Here is a 21622-nt window from a genome sequence, read left to right as displayed (position 1 = left end):
TATCTTTCACTTGAGACCAGCTGCTGAGCCGAAGAAAATCCATCCATATGAAGAGCAGTGTCCCAAGTTTATCAGCCCGGCGGCGTGACAAATAAATGATTTTTTACGCATTTGGATGAGGAGATGGTGGTGAAAAGAAGCAAAAGCTCATTCAATCTACACACAGGAGGGATCTTGAAGGCAGGATTGTCACTTCAGGCAAGTTGACTGTGAGTAGAGTCGATTTTATTTTGTAAATTACGCAAAATATCACCAGAAATCAAACATTCTCACTTTCAAATTATAAGCTCTTACTATTGTCTTGGTGAGTTTGGACTGAGGGGGTTTTAGGGTGGCATTAGGCTCTATTGAAAGGCTTTTGAATTGTGGTTTTTCAACATGAAATGAAGTACAAGTCTGGAAGATTTTTTCTTTTTAAAATCTGGGGAGGTTTTGAAGCCACAGTGTGCCGTTTATTGTATGTGCATTGTTTTATTATTGGCTTCAATTGAGCATTTTATTAGGCTACTGCAAACATTTCTAGTTTTATTTCTTTCTAGTTTCTAAAAAACAAAAGCAGATTGTTTTATGTAATGCATGTAATTTCTCTAAAAGTGATTAATTTCATGATTTTTATTTTTTATTTTTTGACTTGCTTGGTTGCTTTACAGATATCTAGTAAAATCACAAAAAAAATACATATTTTGCATGTTAACTGTTTAAAAAAGCGGGGGAAAACTGTAAATATTCACATCACATAGTATACAAACACGAATGTAAATGGTGATTTTTTCATATGTGTGGCTGTAAAATGATACTGCTTTGCTTTGATGTGCTGAAAATACATTTTTACAGATATTTGCTATTATTTTAAATCGGTTTTTGCATGTGAAGTATTCCACCATTAAACAGATTTTTTTCTTTTCTGGCAACGTTACTGCCAGACTTTTACCATTCTTTAAATTTTTTTTTCTTTTACAGAAAACAAAAACTAAAATAAAATTTCGCAGCTTGATCAGTAGGCAATAGTTTAATCTTACTAGCCATACCAACAGCCAACAAATGGTGCTTTTTATTTTCTATTTGCAATTCTGTGCTTCACACCGTCAGAAGCCAAAAATGGAGGGAAAGAGCGCTGCTGGATTTTTAGCGGGAAAAACGACTTGCTATATTTTTACATTACATGCTTGTTATTCTCACATTGCCACCGGTCAGTTCATGCTGCAGTTTTATTTTGAAAATCCCGGCCGGCGGTGTTTCGTGTTACTGCCGCTAACTTGACGCTGCTCTGTGCACAGACGGAACCGGGCCGCTGGATGATGGCGTTAACGGGGCTGCTGCTGCTGCTGGAGCTCGGTCTGTACGCCTCCTGCTTCGTCTGTGGGATCGTCACGGCCGCATCCATCACCATCGTCCAGGTGACTGATAAATATTTTATACTAAAGAACCTCCAAGGAACCTCCAGGAAACCCTGTAGGTTCCTGTTTCTGTTTAGAACAAACCGCAACTTTCTTACAGACGCAAACTTTCACTTTTAATTTCCTTTATCAGTTCATTTGCATTAAATGTCAACATAAATGTCGACTTTTATTGAAACTTTAACATGTTAAAGGAATATTTTTCTGAAATAGAGACGTTACAAGTTGTATTTGTGTTGGATTTCATTAAACATGAGTTACGCACAGACTTTTTTTGTGTGCAGTAAAACAAGTGCGCTTCTTCCGCACTGTAAGTTGAAGATCAACTTTGAAGCTTTAACAACTCTCTCCCAGTCCGCGGGCGTGTGAAAATGTGTGCGCGCATAATTCAGAATACAAACACTGTCTTCATCATGTGACCAGGCGCTCCTCGTGCCCAATTATTCGCCCTGGTGCCTCTTTATCAGAGTCAGATGCTGCAGTTAATATATTGGTGCGAGTGTGTGCAGTTTGTGCTCCTCTGGTATGGAAGCCCAAAAGTGCCGCGATTCGCCTCGCTTCGTATGCAGTTCAAATTACAATGATGCTTTTTATGGCAAATGCTGAAAAAGGAGGTTCTTTGTATGGCATTCAAAATACAGTGGTGCCTGAAGTTGGAAACTTGCATGCAAAGAAGCTAATTATGGCACTTTCTATTTCATTTTACATAATTACACAGGTTTTTACACTGTTAAAGTCCGAATAAGTGACACATTTTATGGTGCTTCATTTACAACACCTTGTTTTATGGTGTCAAAAACAAAACAAAATTGTTCACATCCTACTACAAATCAACCACTGCAGATTTATCGGGACTTATCCATCCAAAATTATACAAGGAACAAATGATTAAACTGTGGGGTGTTTCTGAGTCCCATCAGTTCCTATCACCCGCTACATATTTAGGTCACGTGATTCGGTATCTGTACATAACATACACATGCATAACACACGCCTGTGCTCGGTGCAAGGCCATTTTGTTTGTGAGTTCATCTATATTAAATGGCCACATTTTTTGTTGCCGTGATTTCTAATCATCAATAACTAACAAACAAATGTTGCATTTCTACCAAAAAATGCTGCATTTCTGACAATGCCATGTGGGGGAATGAACAGCCTTGGTGGAGTACTGCGGTCTGAGTGATTTTCTTGTTTTTTTTATGCTGTCAAACGTTTTAAAACAGCACTTTTAGCACATCTAAATTTTTTACACTCACAATGATGAATTATTTGGGCTCTTTTTCACAACACTCAAATTACAACTTTGGTTTGTCAGAAAACAAAAATTTGTACATTTGCACTTTTTACACCATGAAAATCTAAAAAAAAAAAGCATCAGTTCCTACGGCACTTAAATAACAACACCATTTTTATGCCAGCAAAAGTCAGAACAGTGACACTGCACATGGCACTCCAATTACAAAAGTAGCATTTACACCATCAAAACCCTCCAAAAGTGCAGCTTTTTACGATGCTCCAATTACAACACTGACAGCGCACCTCTTTCTGTGGTGCTCAAATATCAGTGTTGCCAAATGCCAAAGAACTGCTGTCTTTTACATGTCAAAAAAAACAAAACAAAAAAAAAACAGCACTTCTTGCAGCATTCTAATTACAAGTCCAGTTTTCACAGCATCAAAAGCTAAAAAAGTGCAGCTGTTTGTGGCGCGCCAGTTACAACGGCACTTTTTTCATCATCTAAAGCCAAGACAGAAACACTTTTTATCACTCTAGTGACGTGTATTAAGACGCTGCTTTTTTTACTGTATCAAAAATCTGTAAGTTATGCAAGTTGTTGTGTTTTTCCCATATCCACATAAATCCACTAAAAATACATTGAGAGATTAATAACGGTATTTCTAACACCATAAAAAGCAGTTTTGGTTTGAATCATGTACAAACAGAAGCAAATATTATGGCACTTCTTGCTTTCCGCACTGACTCCTTTTGCAAGCTAAACTGAGTAACAACAAAAATTGAGCCACTGACTGAAAAAACAGATTAAACTTCATCTTTGTGTCTCTTTCTCCGTCTCTCAGGGTAATTTTGGAGGTCTGTGCATGTTGTATGGACTCGTCGGCTACAATGCATCAGCGGGCCTCATTGGAATCCAGTCTTCCAGCTCCTCGTCTCTGTGCTACTTTGTCTCGGCCATATCAATCATGGTGGCAGTGGTGTGTTTCTCCCTGTCTTTGTACTGGGCCTACTCTTTCTGCATCGATGGGGACATCAGGAGGTGACCGACTTGTTAAAAAAAACTTTTTAAAATCATCGTGAAATGACTCTCGCACACTGTCTAACTTGCAAAAAAATACATGTCTTCGCAACATTTTGGTGCTAGACCTTCATCAGGCAAATGCTTTGGTACAAAGAGAAACCATCTTAAATAGGGACCCATGTGAAAATGTAAGTTGTCATGTTGGTGTTTGAGCTGGACCCAGATACAGACACTAAGACTGGAGTTAAAGTAAAGATTTTTTTGGAAATCAGGGGCATGAGGGAGGCAGCTGACTGGCAGAGATATGGAATCTTGTCCAAACATCTGAAGAAACGTGGGTTTGAGCAGAGTGGTGGCACAGAGAGGCAGTGAGCTTAAGTCACCCAGGACACAGAAAGAGCAATTTGTAGCAAGAAGTAACTCAAACAAGCAACTAAAGAGGGAAGCAGCTGACATAGATGAGACTCTGGGGAGGAGTGACTGGAGATCTGGTGTGTTTATACTGTGGAAGCTGATTGGTGGATCAGGATCAGGTGAGCTTGATTGCTGAAAGCAGCCCAGGTGAGGAAGCAGAGCAAACAGGGGCGGAGAGATTCAAGGAGAACAGAAAAACTACACTTTAAAACATTACAAATGCAATGAGCATTAAAGGAATTTGTAAGCAGTGTTTTTCCCCTTTTATTTTTGCCAACACAGATTGCTGGTTACATTTATATAAAGTCCAAGATTTAACTCCTATAAACTTTTTCTGTGTATCAAAGTTACATATTTAGACGTTTTCCCATGAAAATAATCTAAGCTGTACAATGGAAAGTTTAAATTTGGAGCCATTCCACAAGCTGGCAGGATTGATTTCTTAGAAATCTGATTCTGTATTTTTGAGACTGTTATTGGTACAATGCAGCTTCAAGGTGGGAATGATTAACCATGCAAATGAGTGTTTATTTCATCACTCAGTATATAAAATCACCATGTGGACATGTTATCAAGGTTAAAAAGTTGATTTTCACTGGAGGGAGTCTTTAAATTCTCTCCCATCTCAGCTACTGAAGCTTGTACCTCCTAGGTGGCCAACTTCACTAGTTTCTTTTATGCGTTTAGACTCAGTTTTTGAGTACGGCCTTCTTTAGCCATGTATGCGCCATTGTCCTTCTATTTCTTAATGGTGGATTTAACTGTGATTTGATACAAGGAGGGACTCCACAGCCCTAATAATGGAGTTCTGTTGGGCAGGTTAGCTGGATTGTTTTTAGGTTTTTACAGACTGAGTGTAATTTAAAAGTAGAAGCTGCAGAGCTGCTGAGAACAGGAACACAGAGTACAAACTACTAAATTATCAAAAACAGGACCCAGGTCATTCCATGGCAACACAGTCACATGGTATTTTCTGTAGTTTCACATCATGTCCTCATTTGGTCAGAGGTTGAAATAACACTTTTTTCTTCTCTACCCTCTTTCTCTTGTTTCCTTCATATCAAAACAGACCTCCAACCTTCTCACGCTCTCTCTCTTGTTTTTCTGTTCTCCACAGGGAGCGCATGTGGATGAACCTGATCGTGGCCGTTTGCTGCGTCTTCCTGTTCTTTCTGCTCATCTCGGGCTGCATGCTGAAGATCGGACGCGACTCGCTCTGCAACTCGGTCACGCAAAACGTTCCCAACATCACCAGGTGCCAGACACACATGTACAGACATGCAAACACAAAACCCTCACAAACAAGTCTGAAATGAAACTAAAAACAACATCTGAAAGCCGGCCTGTGTTGGCTTGCTCTCTGATTTCTTTGCTACACAAATCTGTTTTCACCTCATTTATGATTATTTAACCCTCCTGTTGTCCTCATTTATGAGCACCAAAAAATATCATTTCCTTGTCTGAAAAAATCCAAAAATTCTGCAAAAAAATTCCCCAAATTTCTGAAAATTTGCAAAACCTTCAGGAAGAAAATTCCAATAATTCCTTAAAAGTTTCCCTTAAAAGTTTTATTTAGAAAAAATCCCCCAGATTTGGCAAGGAAATCCTTGTAAATATTTTTCAAAAAATGAGTAAAAATCTTCCAAAAAAATCCTAAAAATAGCTAAAGTGATTACATATATATCAGTAAAACTTCTAATATTCTCTTAAGAACATTCACATAAAAATCCACCAAAATCCAGCGAAATTCGCTTTTTTCTACCAAAAAATGTTCAAAGATTTCCCAAAAAATGTTGAAAATGTGGACATCAGAAGTTTCACTGTGAAATTTTTTTTTCCCACATTTTCAAACTTTTAAACGGATCAATTTTGACCCGCAGGACGACATGGGGGTTAAAAAACTATCAGTTCCACTATCAATAAAAGCTTGGTAGATGAAAGTAGGCACATTTAATTTGGTGCCTGTGGTCATGCTGCACTTCTTCTTTTAAGATGTCATCAGCACTGTTTTATCTGGAAAAACAGAAGCAACCACAGTTTCTCCTCTTTAATGACTCAGCCGGCATCATATTGCTGTGAAGGGGTCAGCTCTTAAAAGAGAACCAAGGACCTGTATAATGTCCTTAGCTTTTAATTGCTTGTTCTGAGCTCCACCAACCTTGATGTTATTTATGTAACTGCAGTTTGCTGCTGTTCATCGTCTGAGAAATGAGCTGCAGTCGCTGATTTGTTCACAGACTCAGTGGCCATTAAACTACTTCAGAGCTGCTTATTTCTGTGCATAAAAGCAGAAATATTCCAACGTTTGTCAATATGGGCATGCTGCACATAGTTAAATCAGTTAGAAGTCCATAGCTCCCATTAACATCATGCTAAATAAGGACATTTTGAGAAACTAGGAGGTTTCAAATTAAGTTCTTCTGTATAAACTTCTCTGTTTAGGTATGCCAAATAGGCAACTCCAGTTTTTGAGAAACTTTGGCATCTTAGATATCTTATGGTGACCCAAAAAAGTAGTTCAAGCATAATGTAATCTATTTTCTATTAGTCTTCTAACATGCAGTCTATTTCTGTGTCTGTAGCTGTGAAGATGCCCAGACCAGAAAATGGGCCAGCCCGCTCAAAGGTGGAAGATTCTACAACAGTCTGCTCAAAGCTGAGGTCAGTATGTCGTTTACTAATTTTATTCTATGTCCAGAAACACATGAAGCACACAGGTATAGTAACTAGTGCTTGTAATGATAGATTCAGTGATAGAATTTAAGTTGACATGGCACATTTACATATAAAAAGTATTAAAATTTGCTTTTAAGCATAAAGTCATGATCAATTTAATGTGGCTTTTGTTCTTTTGAAGAAAACAAATCTGGAAACAGACTTCTACAAAGTATTGTCAATTAATTAAAAAAACAGAAAGTAGAAAAATAAGTGATTGCAGAAGTCTTCACCCCATTTGAAGTGATTAACCTAATTCTACACAGGTGCAGCCAGCTGCTGGTGCCACAAGTCACACAATTAGTGAATGTGTCTCACTAATTGCTGACGATCATGATTGCGATCCTACTGTAAATCAACCGTTGCAGACTTATTGGGACATATCTGTCAGAAGTCATGCAACAAATGAGCAGCCTTGGCAGAGTTGTTTTACATTTTATGATTTTAATTGACGTTAGATTGTAGAAATCTGGTCTCACTTTGACATCAAAGAGTTTTTTTTTTGAAAATTTTTGTCAAACAAGCCCAATTAAATTGACAATGATTTAGTCTTGAAAGTACTAAAAGGAGAAAACTTCCAAGGGGGGTGACTACTTTTGTGTAACAGCTCACCATATATAGAGGGAGTGTCCACCAGCTGTTCCCATTCTGATGACGGAGCCTCCTGTACATCTGTTGCGTTGTATCATTTTCCTCCCTTTCAGACGGCGGTTTGGGTCAACTTCTTCTTCTGGCTCATCATCGGGGCTTTGGTGATCATTCAGAGGCGTCAGGGTTCAGGGGCCAAGTTGATCGGAGGCCCAGCCGGAGGGCTTTTTGCTGATCCAGGGGTGACGGCTGCAGAGACGGAGCCGTTTTTCAACCGTCCTGCAAGACCACAGTGAGGCTGAATGTCACAGAGCAATTACAGAAACACACATGAGCTCAGAATTACCAGTTGATGTGGAAAACTGGTGAACACACTCTCTTATATTTCAGATCCTTTACTGTTTTCAGACACTATATTAAAGAAATCGCAGCAATTTTGCATCAGGGTGTTACAGCTTATAGAGCCAATAAAGTTTTTTTCCACTCGACGAGGATGGGATTCGAACCCACGCGTGCAGAGCACAATGGATTAGCAGTCCATCGCCTTAACCACTCGGCCACCTCGTCAGGCACGCATAGATCAATAAAACCAACAACCCTGCAGACACTATGCAGTGTGTGTCTGTCACGGCTTGTCTGAAACCGCATAATCCAAAGATTCATGTGCTAACATGTGCGTTTACCCGTTTCCCACATTTCCCACATCTCACTTATCAAAGCCATTTCTAATGTATGTCTGTGGATCGCACAGAAATGTGTGTGTTAATTCTGAAAGTGCTTCTGTTGTTGTTGTTTTTTTTTTTTTTTTTACACAACCAACAAATGGGATGGTGTTTATTGCAGGCATTCTTTTTATATTTTAACTGTGCTCAGATGTACTTTTGATGTCACTTGCAGATGTTTCTGAAATAAAACTCAAGTTTACCCCTTTGACAAATCATTTACATCATTGTTGTAGCATGTGAATGCTACACAGGCCTCAGTAGATTGGAATCACATTGTTTTATTCGGTTTTATTTATGATTAAACCGATTCAGCCCAAACTTGGTCTTTGCTTGTGTTTGTCAGAGGGACAGGAGCTATGGAAATGATGAACAATGTCTCCCTCTGCTGGCTCAGAACAAATCCTTACTTGTACCACATAAACATTTCCACTGTTTATAGGTGACGAATTTAAATGGCTTTTTAATTTAATAGTTTCATTCCATATAATCTTAATTTAATCAGACAGCCTCACTGGGATAGGAATCTCTTTTCATAAAGAAACCTGAGAACAAGAAAGATTCACAACAACACAATCAGTAGTCAAAGAAAACACAATAAAAAAAAATTTTAAAAAAGAAACCGCTACAAGAATTCTGAAAAACATAGATAGTGAACCTTTATGATGTGGATTGGAAATGTGGGTTTGCAGACACTGAGTTAGAGGCAGGGTTCACACTGGACGGGTTGCCAGAACATCACAGCACAAAGAAGCTGACAACCGTACACAATCACACCTGAGGCCTGTTTAGAATCACTAATTAACCCACCAGGCTCATCTTTGAGCTGTGAGAAGAAGCCAGACACCCGGAGAAAACCCACACAGGTAAACTCCACACAGAAATGCCCCAGCTGACCAACATGTTCAACCCACAATCTTCTTTTTTTGAAGCAACCACTGTATCACTCTGCCACCAACAAAAGACACTAGAGAATCACATTTAAAGGTCCCATATCGTTCCTCTTTTCAGCAAATTAATGAAAGTCTCACATGTTCCCAGAGTTTATCTTTCAACTTTTTCTAGCTCAAAAAACTGCAAAGATGATGTTTTAAACAAGCTCTTCTTGTGTTTGTAGCTTTAATGCAGCTGACCCGCTACTGTCCATGCCCCTTTCAGGAAGAAGACTCTCTCTGTATCTGTGATTGACAGTGTAGAGCAAAACCGTTGATACAGACATCAATGAGTATGTGCAACCAGAATTTTCTATCTTTTCTTTTTCTCTGTAAATATCTTGAATTTACAACAGAGTCTTTGTTTTTAGCTCATATATAGGACCACTATGGTTATAAAATCAGCAGTTTAGCTCTTGAAAATGGCTCTAAAGTGACTGCTGGTTAACATGTAGTCTTAATGGACGCTATTACAGTCAATATGTCATACTAGGTCTGACAGAAAAATATTTATAGTAACTGGTTGACATTAACAGCAGAAATTAAACAGGGGTCCTTTAACTTAACAGTAGTATTTGGTGAAAATTTCTATTGTATTCCATGTGTCTGAAAAACCTTGGAAGCAGAAATAAAAATTCTGGGACACTATCAAGACACTTTCTACTGGCCTCCCAGGTTGACCAAGCAGTAAAAAGATGTTTAGTTCTTATGTAGAAAATGAGGAACCTAGTTCCAGATTTATTTACTTTCTAGAGCTGCTTCTGTTAACTTTAAACTGTCTTAACCATGAGCAAAGCACAACAAATGTTCTGCTGTTAACTGTAAGAGTGAACACAACAATCTTGATGCACTTCCAGCATGTGAAGATGGTTAGCATTAGCTTTGACTGTAGCCCACAGGTCAGAGATCTGTTGGAACTATAATGCTGACGGACATTCAGACACCAATTCGAAACTAATAAACGAGGACTATGTGGATTAAAGCATTTTTATGTTTTCTTCTGTGCTTCAAACTCAGTCACTATTTACATCTGATTGCTTCTCTCCTACTCTCTGTGCTCATTTTACTACATTTTAATACAGCTGAATTCCCAATAAAGCTTTCCTCATTTACCATAGTTTCATCACACTTCTCAAAACAAATGCAAAATAAGTTCATATCACATCATTACAGATCAATATAATCATTCATTATGATTTGACTGCAAAAATGTGGGAAAAATCTCGCTTCGCTAGCCAACGTGGCTAAAAGCAAAAAAAAAAATCAGCAGTTGACCCAAATTGACGCCCATGACTGAATCAGCTGCCTACCAGTAACCTGTCAGATCAAAATAGACTAAATGAGCTTACTGCAGCTACACAACACAACACCTCTCTTTCCTTCACTGTCTAATCTCCGTGGATTATCTGACCTTAACTGAGCCCTGAGGTAGGAAATAATCCTCGGTGAAGAGAGAAAGAAAGCAGCGGCGAGGCTAGAAAGAGGGACACGTATGGGGACAGAGAACCGACAGGAATAAAGGAGCACATCGGCTTTTTGCATTTACAAAGGAAATCCATAAAGGACACGAAGGGGAGAGGAAGAACAGTCTGGAGAACAGTGAGGACTGCCTTAAACTCGAGTCTCAGAAGAAGACAACAAGGCTCGAGATCAGTTTGACTTTGGAGACCATGGTGAGACATCATCACACGCTACCTTTTAGGTGCACATTAGAAGAACGTCTGGTTGTAAATCGGTGTAAAGAGGGATGAAGTTTTTTTTTAAAAAGCATCAGAAATAGAGAGACTGGTGTTGGTGTAAGGATAAAAGAGAAACGGAGAGAAGAGCAGTGGACAGTGTAGACTGAGCTAAGCCATGATAAGCCTCTTTAAGCTACTTCACTCTCCACAGATCAAATGTTCTGTTTTAAACCTGTTGATCTGCGCTGGACTTCTGTCAGCCAGCTATTGATTCACTTCATCTGCTTTTTTGGCAGGAGAGCTTTAGTTTAGCGCCAAATCAGACAAAAACTACAGCGAGCAGAGAAGAGTCCTTAAATCTCAAATTTGAATTGGGAAGAGCCCTTCAGCTGGCTGTTTTAAAGCTCTCTTTCAATCATCCATCTGCTCAGATGTGCTTCAGGCGATTATTGTAGAGCGTAGTGTGACCTCTGACCTCTACCTCTGACCAGGAAATGTCTCACGACCAGTGCGATTCGGTGGCCGTGAGCGTGGAGTCGCTGCTGGCCGACGCCAAGAGGATGCAAATGCAGTGTCGCGAACGCAGCGAGCATCTGTCCATGGCCGCCACGCAGCTCAGGGTGGAGTCGGCGTCGCTGAGGGAGCAGTGTGAGACCGCCCAGCTCGACATGGCGAGAATCCGCCGGCAGCTGGACGAGCTCTTGGACACCAAAGCCGCCTTCGAAGCCAGAGAGAGGCAGGCGCGAAAACTCAGCAAGCAGCTCTGAGGAGACGAAGGAAGGCGTGGTGAACTGTGGTTGGTCTGCAAAAAAGAAGAGAAAATTCAAACAGCAAAGAAGAGGGAAAATGATCCAAAAAATGTCGTTTAGGACAGAATATTATTCATGATAGATATCTTCATGTTTTTGTGAGACAAAAGTGATTCAGAGACCTAAGAGAAACTGTGTAGCTTATATGAGAGTTGAAGGAAGTGACAAACAAATGCACTTTATCAATATCTTATATATATATATATATATAAAATTTGCTGCTATGTGAATCATTTACCTGCAAATACGCACATGAATTTCACCTCTTCCTGTCAAATAAACACTTTCCAAACACACTCTGGTCTCCCTATTCTAATCCTATTCATATAATCTCTTAATGTCTGGCTTGATGTAAAAACTCCACTGTTCATGGAAAGAAAGAGTGATAACAGGAGCGCCTCTTGTATCAAGAGAGACAAATGCATTTGTTGATGTGTAGGGATTAGCACAAATTCCAGTTTTTTAGATTTTTTTTTTTTAGATCATGAACAAAAACTGGTGAACTGAAATCAAGATGCACTGAATTTTTTCAAGGCCACAAATTTAGCCAAAAGAAATACAGGATTAAAAAAAAGGTCACTCAGCTTTATTTCACTTTCAGCGTCCAAGGATTTCAATTTGTATGGACGCACAAAATGTGAATAATTTATTTCCCATTTGTGGCCACACAGCCATGACTCTCCTTTCAGGTGCAGTATCACATTGTACCAAGTGCTCACATCATCAGCTACAAGTGGTCGAAAGTATTTTTTAATTTGTGCTTTGGATGGTGGAGTTTTGCTCATTGTGTCTTTCGGAAACACTTGAGATGAACATTTGTAGCTCACATTTCAATACAGCACAAAATATGTCATGAGCAGACGACTGATCCAGGAAAGAAATGGAGTTCAGCTTCCACTGAATGGAACATTTAGAAACATTTAATCTTGTCATGTTCACATAACAGAAAAACCCTACAGATGCAATGAGTGTTGTAAAAGTTGAAATTGTACCTCTGCTGGAAGAGTTCCATCAAGAAAGGATGTGTCAGGATGAGGTTGTTTTTGCACCTTTGGCTGGATTGAATTTCTGATGATCAAGCACAAAGAAACCATAGTAAACACGGAGTAGAGATTAAATGTCTGGTGTTTGTGGTCTGCTTATTTAGCAGCTACTCTCTATCAGTGACTGTGTTGGGACACAGTTTACAGAAACTTTTATCCAAAGGCAAAATCAATGGAATATCATCAACCAATATTACTGAGAGTAAGTTCAGAGATTCATTTTTCCGAAAAGATCAATCACTGCTCACCAACAAACACAAGAAACAAGAAGCTTGTGTCATAAAAGAGTCCATCTTTATTCAGCATTATAAATCATTCTATAAATACAAGGTTGTCATGTCATTAAGAACGCATTTTTAAATAGCAATAGATAACAAACAAGCAGTAGGATGGTTGGCAGTTGGTATCAAAGGCGCAAAAAACAAGTCAACAGTCTGCTGGGTTTCAGTGGAGGAGATAAAACCAGAACTGTTAGTGGAAGGAGCCGGGAATGTGAGTGTGTGTGAGTTCAGTTTGGTGTTTTTGCTGCTGGATTCCTCCCGTTATCACCGCTCTGAAAGACAGAAGGGGGATTGATTAGAGAAAAAAAAAAAACAGTGCAGTTTGCCATTTTAACAGTGTATGGTAGAAGCAGGCTTACTTTCAACTTTCTTCTTTAGTGGTGACAGTGCTGCTTTTGCCTGGAAAACAACAATAAAGTCTTAAAAGATGTGTGGAGGCATCCAGGAATCTGATGTAAATACCCCGAAGTAGTGATTTCTTACCTTCTTGATAGCGGTCCAGTCTTCAAGGATGTCCATTTCTCTCAGCATGTAGACGATGAAAGGCCCTGTGGCAGGGAAGCAGTGATAATAAATCATCTGAACATAGATGTTTATCATCCACCACCAGGCGGGATGCAGATTATAATACCGCATATGGCAGTTTTACCTGAAACAAGAGTGACTTTCTTTTTTCTCTCCGACCGACCCAGCAGGTTCTTTCTTTTACATTTCTTGCCCCTAATCTCATCGCTCCACTCTGGAAAGAGAAAAACACAGAAGAGTAGCATAAAGGTTAAGTGTATTTAAGAACCGTTTTGGTCCATATTCTACATACATTCATCATTGATCTACTTTCTGTTCAACTGTGGCCTAAAAATGAGCAGTTTAGGGTCTGATTGATTCAGCAGCTGAATAGCTGACTTTGGCATGGGAGGTTGATGGTTCAAATCCACAGTCAGGGTGCAGTTGTCCCTGGTGCTGCCCCACCTACCTTGTAATACCAGAAGTACATCGTTTTGGATAAAAGAGCCTGCTAAATAAAATTGTAATCCATCTAAACCAGCAGTAAGGGTGGTACAACCAGGTACTACAACTAATCTGCACAACATTTTCTGACATGCATGTCTTTCGTGTTCTGCCTTGTCAGTTAACTAATTTGTGATTAATCATTAAAATCCCTAGCTGGGTGTTTGACTGTATGGAGAGTAATGGACAACTGTTATCAATCAAAGTTTTATTTCTATAGCCCTTTACAACAGCCCAAAGGGTGACCGAAGTGCCTCACAGTGACAAACAAGAGAATAACTTACAAACAATAAAGTAACTTGACCCTCCTGTTGTCTTCATTTGCAGGCACCAAAAAAATTGTTCCCTTGTCTGAAAAAAATCCAAAAACTCAGCAAAATATTCCCCAAATTTAAATTTTTTTTTTTGCAAAACCTTCAGGAAGAAAATGCCTTAAAAGTTTTTTTTAATCCCTAAATTTGGCAAGAAATAAAAATTTTAAAATTTTAAAAAGTAAATATTTTCAAAAAATGAATAAAAATATGCAAAAAAAATCCTAAAAATATCTAGTGATTCCATATATATGAGTAAAAGTTCTAATATTTTCTTTAAGAACATTCAGAAAAAAAAAATCTGAATATTCTTAAACTTTTTTTTGAGCATTTCTTTTTTTGCACCAAAAAATTTTCCCTGTGAAAATATTTTAAAAGAAAATATTTTTTCTCCACATTTTCAAACTTTAAAACGGGTCAATCTGACCCGCAGGACAACAGGAGGTTGAAAGCAGGACAAACAATCACACTCATGGGCAAATTTAGAACAATCAATTAACCTCAGCATATTTTTGGACTGTGGGAGGAAACCCATGCATGCACAGGGAGAACGTGCAAACTCCATGCAGAACGACCCCAGGAAGGCTGGAACGCGAACCATGGATGGGTTATGGATTATTGCATTTAACCAGTAGAAGATCATTAACAGCAAGCAATAAATCTTCTATCAAAAATCAGAAGCAGGATTTTGGACCCTTATTTCACTAGAAAACGCAGTGCAATGGCAAGAGTGTAAACTAATATGCCTGTCTCAGCATCCCCTCATTGGCTTTGAGTTCAGGCTTAGTTGCTAAGATTCGTGTCCAACATTCATTTCATTCCCTAAATCAACCAGACTAAAAATGCTGTAATTACCTGAGGTGAGGTCTATATTCTGTCTGTCCTCCTCCAGTCTTCTAATCTTTTCCAGCAACTCTGACTTCATGGCATCAAACAGCAACGTCCGCTCACTCTGCAGCACACATACAGATACACACAGCGTTAGCTTCGTGTTCATTATGTTCAACAACATTGGTTCAAAGAAATCAGCGCATTTTATAGAGAATTTTAACAGTGTGTACACAGCAGGCAAATTTTGTATGGAATATAAAAAAAAGATAATGCAACTAGCTGTAATAAATAGAGTAGAAGAAGTTAAAAGCAAAACAAGGTGGTTGCACACTGCTAAAAAACACTGATGATGAAGAAGAAACAAAACCCTGGAATCTTCAGAAATTGTTTTCAGCCAGGAAAGTTGTAATTATTCCTTCATATCAGCTGCTACTGGCCATGTTTCATCTGAATAAGGACTTCCCATGTCTGATTATGTGTATTAACTCTTTTTTTGATAAAGTGAATAACCACCTCTAGCCAGCATAGAAACATTTTTGCAACATTTTGAAACCTTGCCATTTTTCTTCTAATGCGATACTTCAAAATGCACATAAAAGTACGTGATGGTTTTACCTCCAGGTGCTGCTTCGCTCCTTGTACTTCACATTCATGCTTGTGTTGGATCACCTGCAGACACAGCTCTCTGTACACCCCTGCAGACCAACACAGTAACACACCATGTTAAAGACACCAATGAGACTAATGACCTCGTATTTCCACCATCTATTCTGTCTGAACACTGACCACTCAGAAAAAACTCCCGGAGGATTCAATCTGTTCAAAGACCCTTTTCATTATTAATTACATGCGCTGCTGCACCATTAGCGTCTGCTGACAGTGTCTGGCTTGTGCTGAGGTGTCATTAAGTCTGAGCCTTTTAAAAGACCACTTAAACGTGGTGAGAGCACCTTTGGTTCAGCTCTCTCTGGACGGCTCAGCTGGACGCCACTTTAGCACTTGTCAACGCTCCCCACAGAGCAGAATCTATATCCGTATGCTAACCTATCATTTAAAAAATGGCTTCAGAGAGTTTGCATTTAGGTTGCAGAGAGCATCCACAGTACCTGTCTGCATTCACCCTGCCAGAGAGATGCATGCTGGGTAAACAACTCCACCCAGTGGCAAGAGGAGTCACAACATGAGAAGTGGACATTTTTCTGGTCTGTACAATCAGAACAAAAAAATATGCAGTAAACTTAACCCTCCTGTTGTCCTCATTTACGGGCACCAAAAAATATTGTTTCCTTCTCTGAAAAAAATCCAAAAATTCAGCAAAAACATTTCTGAAAATTTGCAAAAACTTCAGGAAGAAAATTTAAATAATACCTTAAAATTTTCCCTTAAAGTTTATTTTTTTTTTAAATCCCACAAATTTGGCAAGAAAATTCTTGTAAATATTTTCAAAGAATGAGTAAAAATCTTCAAAAAAAATCCTAAAAATATCTAACGTGATTACATATATATCAGTAAAACTTCTAATATTTTCTCAAAGAACACACATTTTTTTTGGCATAATGACTTAGTGCCTACAGATAAAGGTGATATACACGTTTTATTCAACAAAAATTAACATAATTATTAAACTAACTTCTTGTCGGTATTTTGCATGATTGTCCACCAGTTTCTGATTTCAGCTTGTTCAATTTTTCAATCGCGTCTGAGCAAAATTCCATCAAGATGTTTGAGATTTTTATTAGATTTACTGCCTGTTTGAAATCCCTCCCACAACATTTCAGTGGGATTCCAATCTGTACTTCGATTGGGTCATTCTGTGACCTCCTCGATGGATTTGCTCGTGTTCTTAGGATTATTTTCCTGGTTCAATTTTATTTTTCAAACGCTCTGATATGATGCAGAATTGATAGTTGTGTCAGTGACTACAGCAGCAAAGAAACCCCAAACCAGAACATTTCCACCTCCAGACTGCACCAATTATGTCTAATGTTCCTGTCGTCAAACAGCTTAACTTACAGGCAAAGTGTAGTTTTTCTCTAATGTTCTTTTTGGACACTAAAAGCTTTTTCCAGATACACCTCACATGCAGGTCAAATTTGAGCAGTTTCTGCCTCATTGTAGATGCAGCACAGCAGATCCTGTGATGAAAGTTTGGGAGGCTTTTTTGCATCAGTCAGCTCTGGGGTCTTATGCTGGAGTGATTTATTTCACATAACTAGGAGATCTTTTTAAGCACTTTTGAGAGGCTCAAAGGCATCCAGAAGCTTTTTTCCTGATGCCATTAGAGAGCTCTTTAGATCTTGGCTTTATGTCACCACACTGGGTCTAATCACTAATCTGGTACAACCGACTCTAATGTTATGGATTTGAAGGTTACTTACTTTTTCCATGTGACTTATCTGTTTTTTAAGTATTTAAATTACAAATATGACTCAAAGAATCACCTTTATCTGTACGTACTTATTCAAAGACGATCACTGTTTGCTGAGAATTGATGTTTGTTTTTTCAAATATGATGAAAATGGTCCAAACTTGAGTGTGTTTCTTTACCAGCCACTTGTGTTCGTATCTGCATGCTGTTCTGTAGTGCCGCCAGTGGTTCTCTGTATTCACCAGCTTTCCCCGTCAGCACCTCGTCCAGCTTCACCTTCATCTGGTTCAGTCGCTCCCGAAACAACCTGCAATCACACAGTAGCATCAAATCATCCGTCTTTTATTCTTCCATTCCTAATACGACTGACACACCTTCAAACCACAGCAGTGGGGAAAAAATGAACGCAAGAGTTTGGTATCTTTATGTCTTGTTTCAATTACTTCTCTTTCAGCTCCTGGAATTGTTTCTCCAGATCCAACATCTCATCGAGACATTCTCCTCTCCTCCGCTCACAGTCTTCATCATCCATCTCTTCACAGAGGACAGAAGGAAAAACACCAAAACAGTTAAAAGTGACACAGACTGTAGCTTTTTCCTCTTGTTGTTTGACTTCAGATAATAAGTAAACCGGTTAGCTGGACATTTGTGTCAGAGCCGCAACTGCGGGCTCCAGAGAGTGCTCTCCCTCCCCCTGCCCTTTCTGTTTCTGCTAGGTGTGCTTGGCAGAGAGGCTGCGGTGACAGGTGACGATCGTCTGCAATCAGAATCAGCAGAAGCACGAGCAGGTGGGACCTGGCCAATCAGACTCACTCCTGCTGCAATAAAGACGGACTCCACTCACTGCTTGTCCCTGGACCGTGAACGATCACCAGTTAGTTCTAAGCACCGTTCTGTGTAGTCCTCTGGTTCCTGAAACTCCCAGTAACTTGTGTTTGTTTTCTCCCAGTCTGGATTGCCCACCTGCTCGTGTTCAGCCTGTCCTTCATCTACCCTGGATCATCTGTTTCACGGCGGTTGTCGGCACCTCTGCATACCACCACCAGCCACCTGCACGTCCTCCTGCCCTCCTGGATATCACTCACCTGGTCCTCAAACCACCTCTCCCACACTTCCCTGACGCCTCATACAAATCCTGTCGCTGCAGTCTCCAGCCACCACTATTTCCTACCAGCTGCTGCACTCACTGTCCTGTCCTGCTGCTCCAGCTCGTACATCCTGCACTCACCTCGGTTTTCCTAACACCATTCCCCTTCAGTTCTGTCCAGCTAAGTCCCAGTCCTCGCATTCCACACTAGTGTAGCTCTCGTTATTTAGTGTTTTGATTCTCTCGTATTTTGCATTCCAAGTAGTTTTGTTCTATCTCGTTTAAATCCTAGGTTAGTATTCATTCACAATTAATTCATAGTTCTGGTTATCTGCAGTTCTGTCTCTTGTGAGTGTAGTCACCCTTCTGAGCTTGTAACTTCTGTTAGGATTTCTTGTTATATAAGGTAGCTTTGTTCCAGTGAATTTTGATCTTATCATTAAATTCCCAGGTTAGTATTCGTACACGATTTATTCGTGCTTCTGTTAGTCCTAATTTTGGTTTTAGTGAGTGTAATCACTCTTCTGAGCTTGTAACCTCTGTTAGAATATCTTGTCTAATACTCTGTTTCTAGTTCGAGCCTGTCTAGGTATTAGCATCCGTGGGTTTGTTTATTCCTGTAAATATACTTGTAGCTTTTTTTCTGCTAGTCTGCTAGGGGCTCACCTGAGTATTTTCATTTCAATGGTACCTGTGCCCGTTTACCATTTCCGGTAGTAGTTTTCTGGCCTTAATTTGTAGTTCTTTGTATTTTGGCCTTCTGTTCCATAAAATAAAAACCACTCTTTTACTCAACCGGCGCTCCATCTCTCTTTCTCTGCTTGAGCCTCAAAGAAATGGTAACAATTTGGATTTTTACCTGAGCTCTCCTCTTCCTCCTCCTCCTCTTCCTCCTCACTCTCCTCCAGGTCGCTGTCCCTCTCCTCCATACTTTCCTCCATGGTCTCCTCGCCTCCTCTGCCTTCATTCTCTCTGGGCTCCTCCACCTCTCCATTGGCCTCAGGAAGCTGTGACTCTCCTTCAGCCTCCATCTCCTCCTCCAGCTCCCTCACAGGGGGTTGGGCAGGCATGATGGGCTGGAAACACAAAGGTAGAAAGTTTAATACAAAGTGTCTGGGTGGAGGCTGAAAAATAATTTAAAAAAATTAACCTACAACCAAGAATAAGAATCATAAGAATATATATCATGAGACACTGTAAGCTTATCTTGTATTAGAACAGAGTTTATAACCAGTTCTGTATTTATTTTATCTGATTTTTACACCAATGTGTGATAAAATGTCTCAATTTGTGAGGAATTTCATTCACTTAAATAACTAAAATCAGTGATTCTCAGTGTGTAAATGCAACATCCACATCGCTTCATTGGTACACAACTCACCAAAAATCACTGTCAATTTCTTTTTTTTTTTTTTTAGCAGAAAACAAAAAAACAATACCAATTCACACTTACGTGGTGACCGAGTGTGATATCTGACTAATCACAATATGAATTTTTTTGTATATTTATCAGTTCCAATTATATTAGTCAATCAACAGTTCCTCAATTAATTTGCCAGAAAATTATTATATCACAAAATAGTTATATTATTAAATTACACATTTTTGAGAGGACTTCACTAATACAATATGATATACATTTATATTAATATCTAAACGTTTTTAAAATGAAAACTACACTTAAGCATTTTTATTGTAAACCTATATTTTGTCTCACAAAATTTTGAACTGTATTTCGAAAGTGACATCCACACATCTCCATTCGTATCACGTTTGCAATGTTATGCAAAAAGAAAACATGATATGGACCCACTGCTGTAACAACACACTCATTCTTTATTTTTAATCAAATAACTGGTTTATTTGGAGGCAGACAACATAAAAAAAATACATCATTGTGTTGGTAAATCAGAGACTTGTCCTGGGTTAACGGTAAAAATCACTGTGCTGCTCAGATGGATCAGAATTAGATGAGTAGCAGACCGGGACACCGAGCTACCGTGTGGCTTCAATAATGTGTCAAGTTACAAAAGCACAGCACCTAGACCGGAAGTTACCAAGAATTCACTAACGAAATTCCGAAAATGGCCGAGCCTAATAGAATAATTTCCCTAATTATCTTACATTATAAAACGCCTTAAAAATAATTACAAACAAGCTACCACATTTACGTCCCTCTAACTTTTGGGAACCTCTTTTAATACGTCTGTTATTGTTTTAGTACCGGAAGTCCTGCTTCACTGTGTCCAGCTTGACCTCTGGGCAGCTTCAGTGACGTCATACAGTAAAATCGTCAACGGTAGGAGTCCGACGGCGGTTTTCAGGCTAAAATAAAGAACCGAAACCACTCCAAAGCCTGTTACACTGCATATTCATTCACTTACAAACCCTCTCTGAGCTAACCGAGGCTCCCTGTTGCGTTTCCTTTCAAATTTAGCGGCAAACACAGCACAGTGAAGTCAAGTGTAATCCTAGCTAACAATTGAAGCCGCACGGAGCGAGGGACCGACGAGCTGCTCCTCTGTCAGACTGCCACACCGTTAAACTTATCTCACTGACAGCTACTTTATGCTCACGTTGTCACTGTTTGATGGTAAACAACACAACCGGCGGCTAAAACATGCCAAAGCAGCGCCGGAGCGCCTCTCTCACTGAGCCTGTCTTCCCCACCGCACACGGATTAACAAATAACGTTATCGGTCACTGCAGGCGAAGCTGTTTGTCAATAAACACGGAGCGCTTCGGTGCTCCGGACCGACGGGATCAAACTCCGCTCACCGTCTGCCTTCGTTCAGCTGCACGAACTCGGAGGACGATTCACTGCCTTTCCATTTTAAAAACTACTTCCTCTTCGCCTCAGTCTTCTTCAGTTCGACACTTTGCCGGACTCTACAATCCGTAAATTCAGCCAATCAGCGCACAGAGCCCGCTCCGGAGCCGGCCAATGGGAGCAGCCATCCCGCTGGTCGCCTGTCCAATCAAAATGCCAGCACCGGTCCAGTCAGCCAATCACGATCCAGTTTGTTGCTTGTCATAATATAATATAATATAATATAATATAATATAATATGATATAATATAATATAATATAATATAATATAATATAATATAATATAATATAATATAATATAATATAATATAATATAATATAATATAATGTTAATTCTATTTAATAAACGC

The 21622-nt window shown here is 39.4% G+C and overlaps 2 protein-coding genes and 1 non-coding gene across 3 annotated transcripts; 1 reads left to right on the top strand and 2 right to left on the bottom strand.

The window, feature by feature from the left end:
- Positions 1–69: 69 nt before the first annotated feature.
- tmem179ba (transmembrane protein 179Ba) lies at positions 70–8295 on the top strand. The gene is made up of 6 exons (XM_023289391.3): positions 70–209; positions 1278–1397; positions 3476–3672; positions 5186–5323; positions 6651–6729; positions 7488–8295. The coding sequence occupies exons 2-6, from the start codon at positions 1296–1298 to the stop codon at positions 7665–7667; spliced, it is 696 nt and encodes a 231-aa protein (XP_023145159.2). The 5' UTR covers positions 70–209; positions 1278–1295; the 3' UTR covers positions 7668–8295.
- Positions 7857–7938, bottom strand: trnas-gcu (transfer RNA serine (anticodon GCU)). The gene has a single exon. It is a non-coding gene; the product is annotated as a tRNA-Ser (tRNA).
- Positions 8296–12828: 4533 nt separating the features above from the next.
- Positions 12829–21360, bottom strand: brms1 (BRMS1 transcriptional repressor and anoikis regulator). The gene is made up of 10 exons (XM_023289392.3): positions 21221–21360; positions 19302–19518; positions 17799–17889; positions 17535–17662; positions 15603–15682; positions 15012–15108; positions 13487–13576; positions 13321–13385; positions 13197–13236; positions 12829–13109 (listed from the first exon to the last, which is right to left on the bottom strand). Exons 2-10 carry the CDS (start codon positions 19510–19512, stop codon positions 13102–13104), a joined length of 810 nt encoding a protein of 269 aa, XP_023145160.2. The 5' UTR covers positions 19513–19518; positions 21221–21360; the 3' UTR covers positions 12829–13101.
- Between the last annotated feature and the right edge of the window lie 262 nt (positions 21361–21622).

This window comes from Amphiprion ocellaris, chromosome 23 (assembly GCF_022539595.1).
Source record: "Amphiprion ocellaris isolate individual 3 ecotype Okinawa chromosome 23, ASM2253959v1, whole genome shotgun sequence".
Classification (NCBI taxonomy): domain Eukaryota; kingdom Metazoa; phylum Chordata; class Actinopteri; family Pomacentridae; genus Amphiprion; species Amphiprion ocellaris.
Note: the sequence above shows the minus strand (reverse complement) of the source record. Positions and strands in the feature narration are given on the sequence as shown.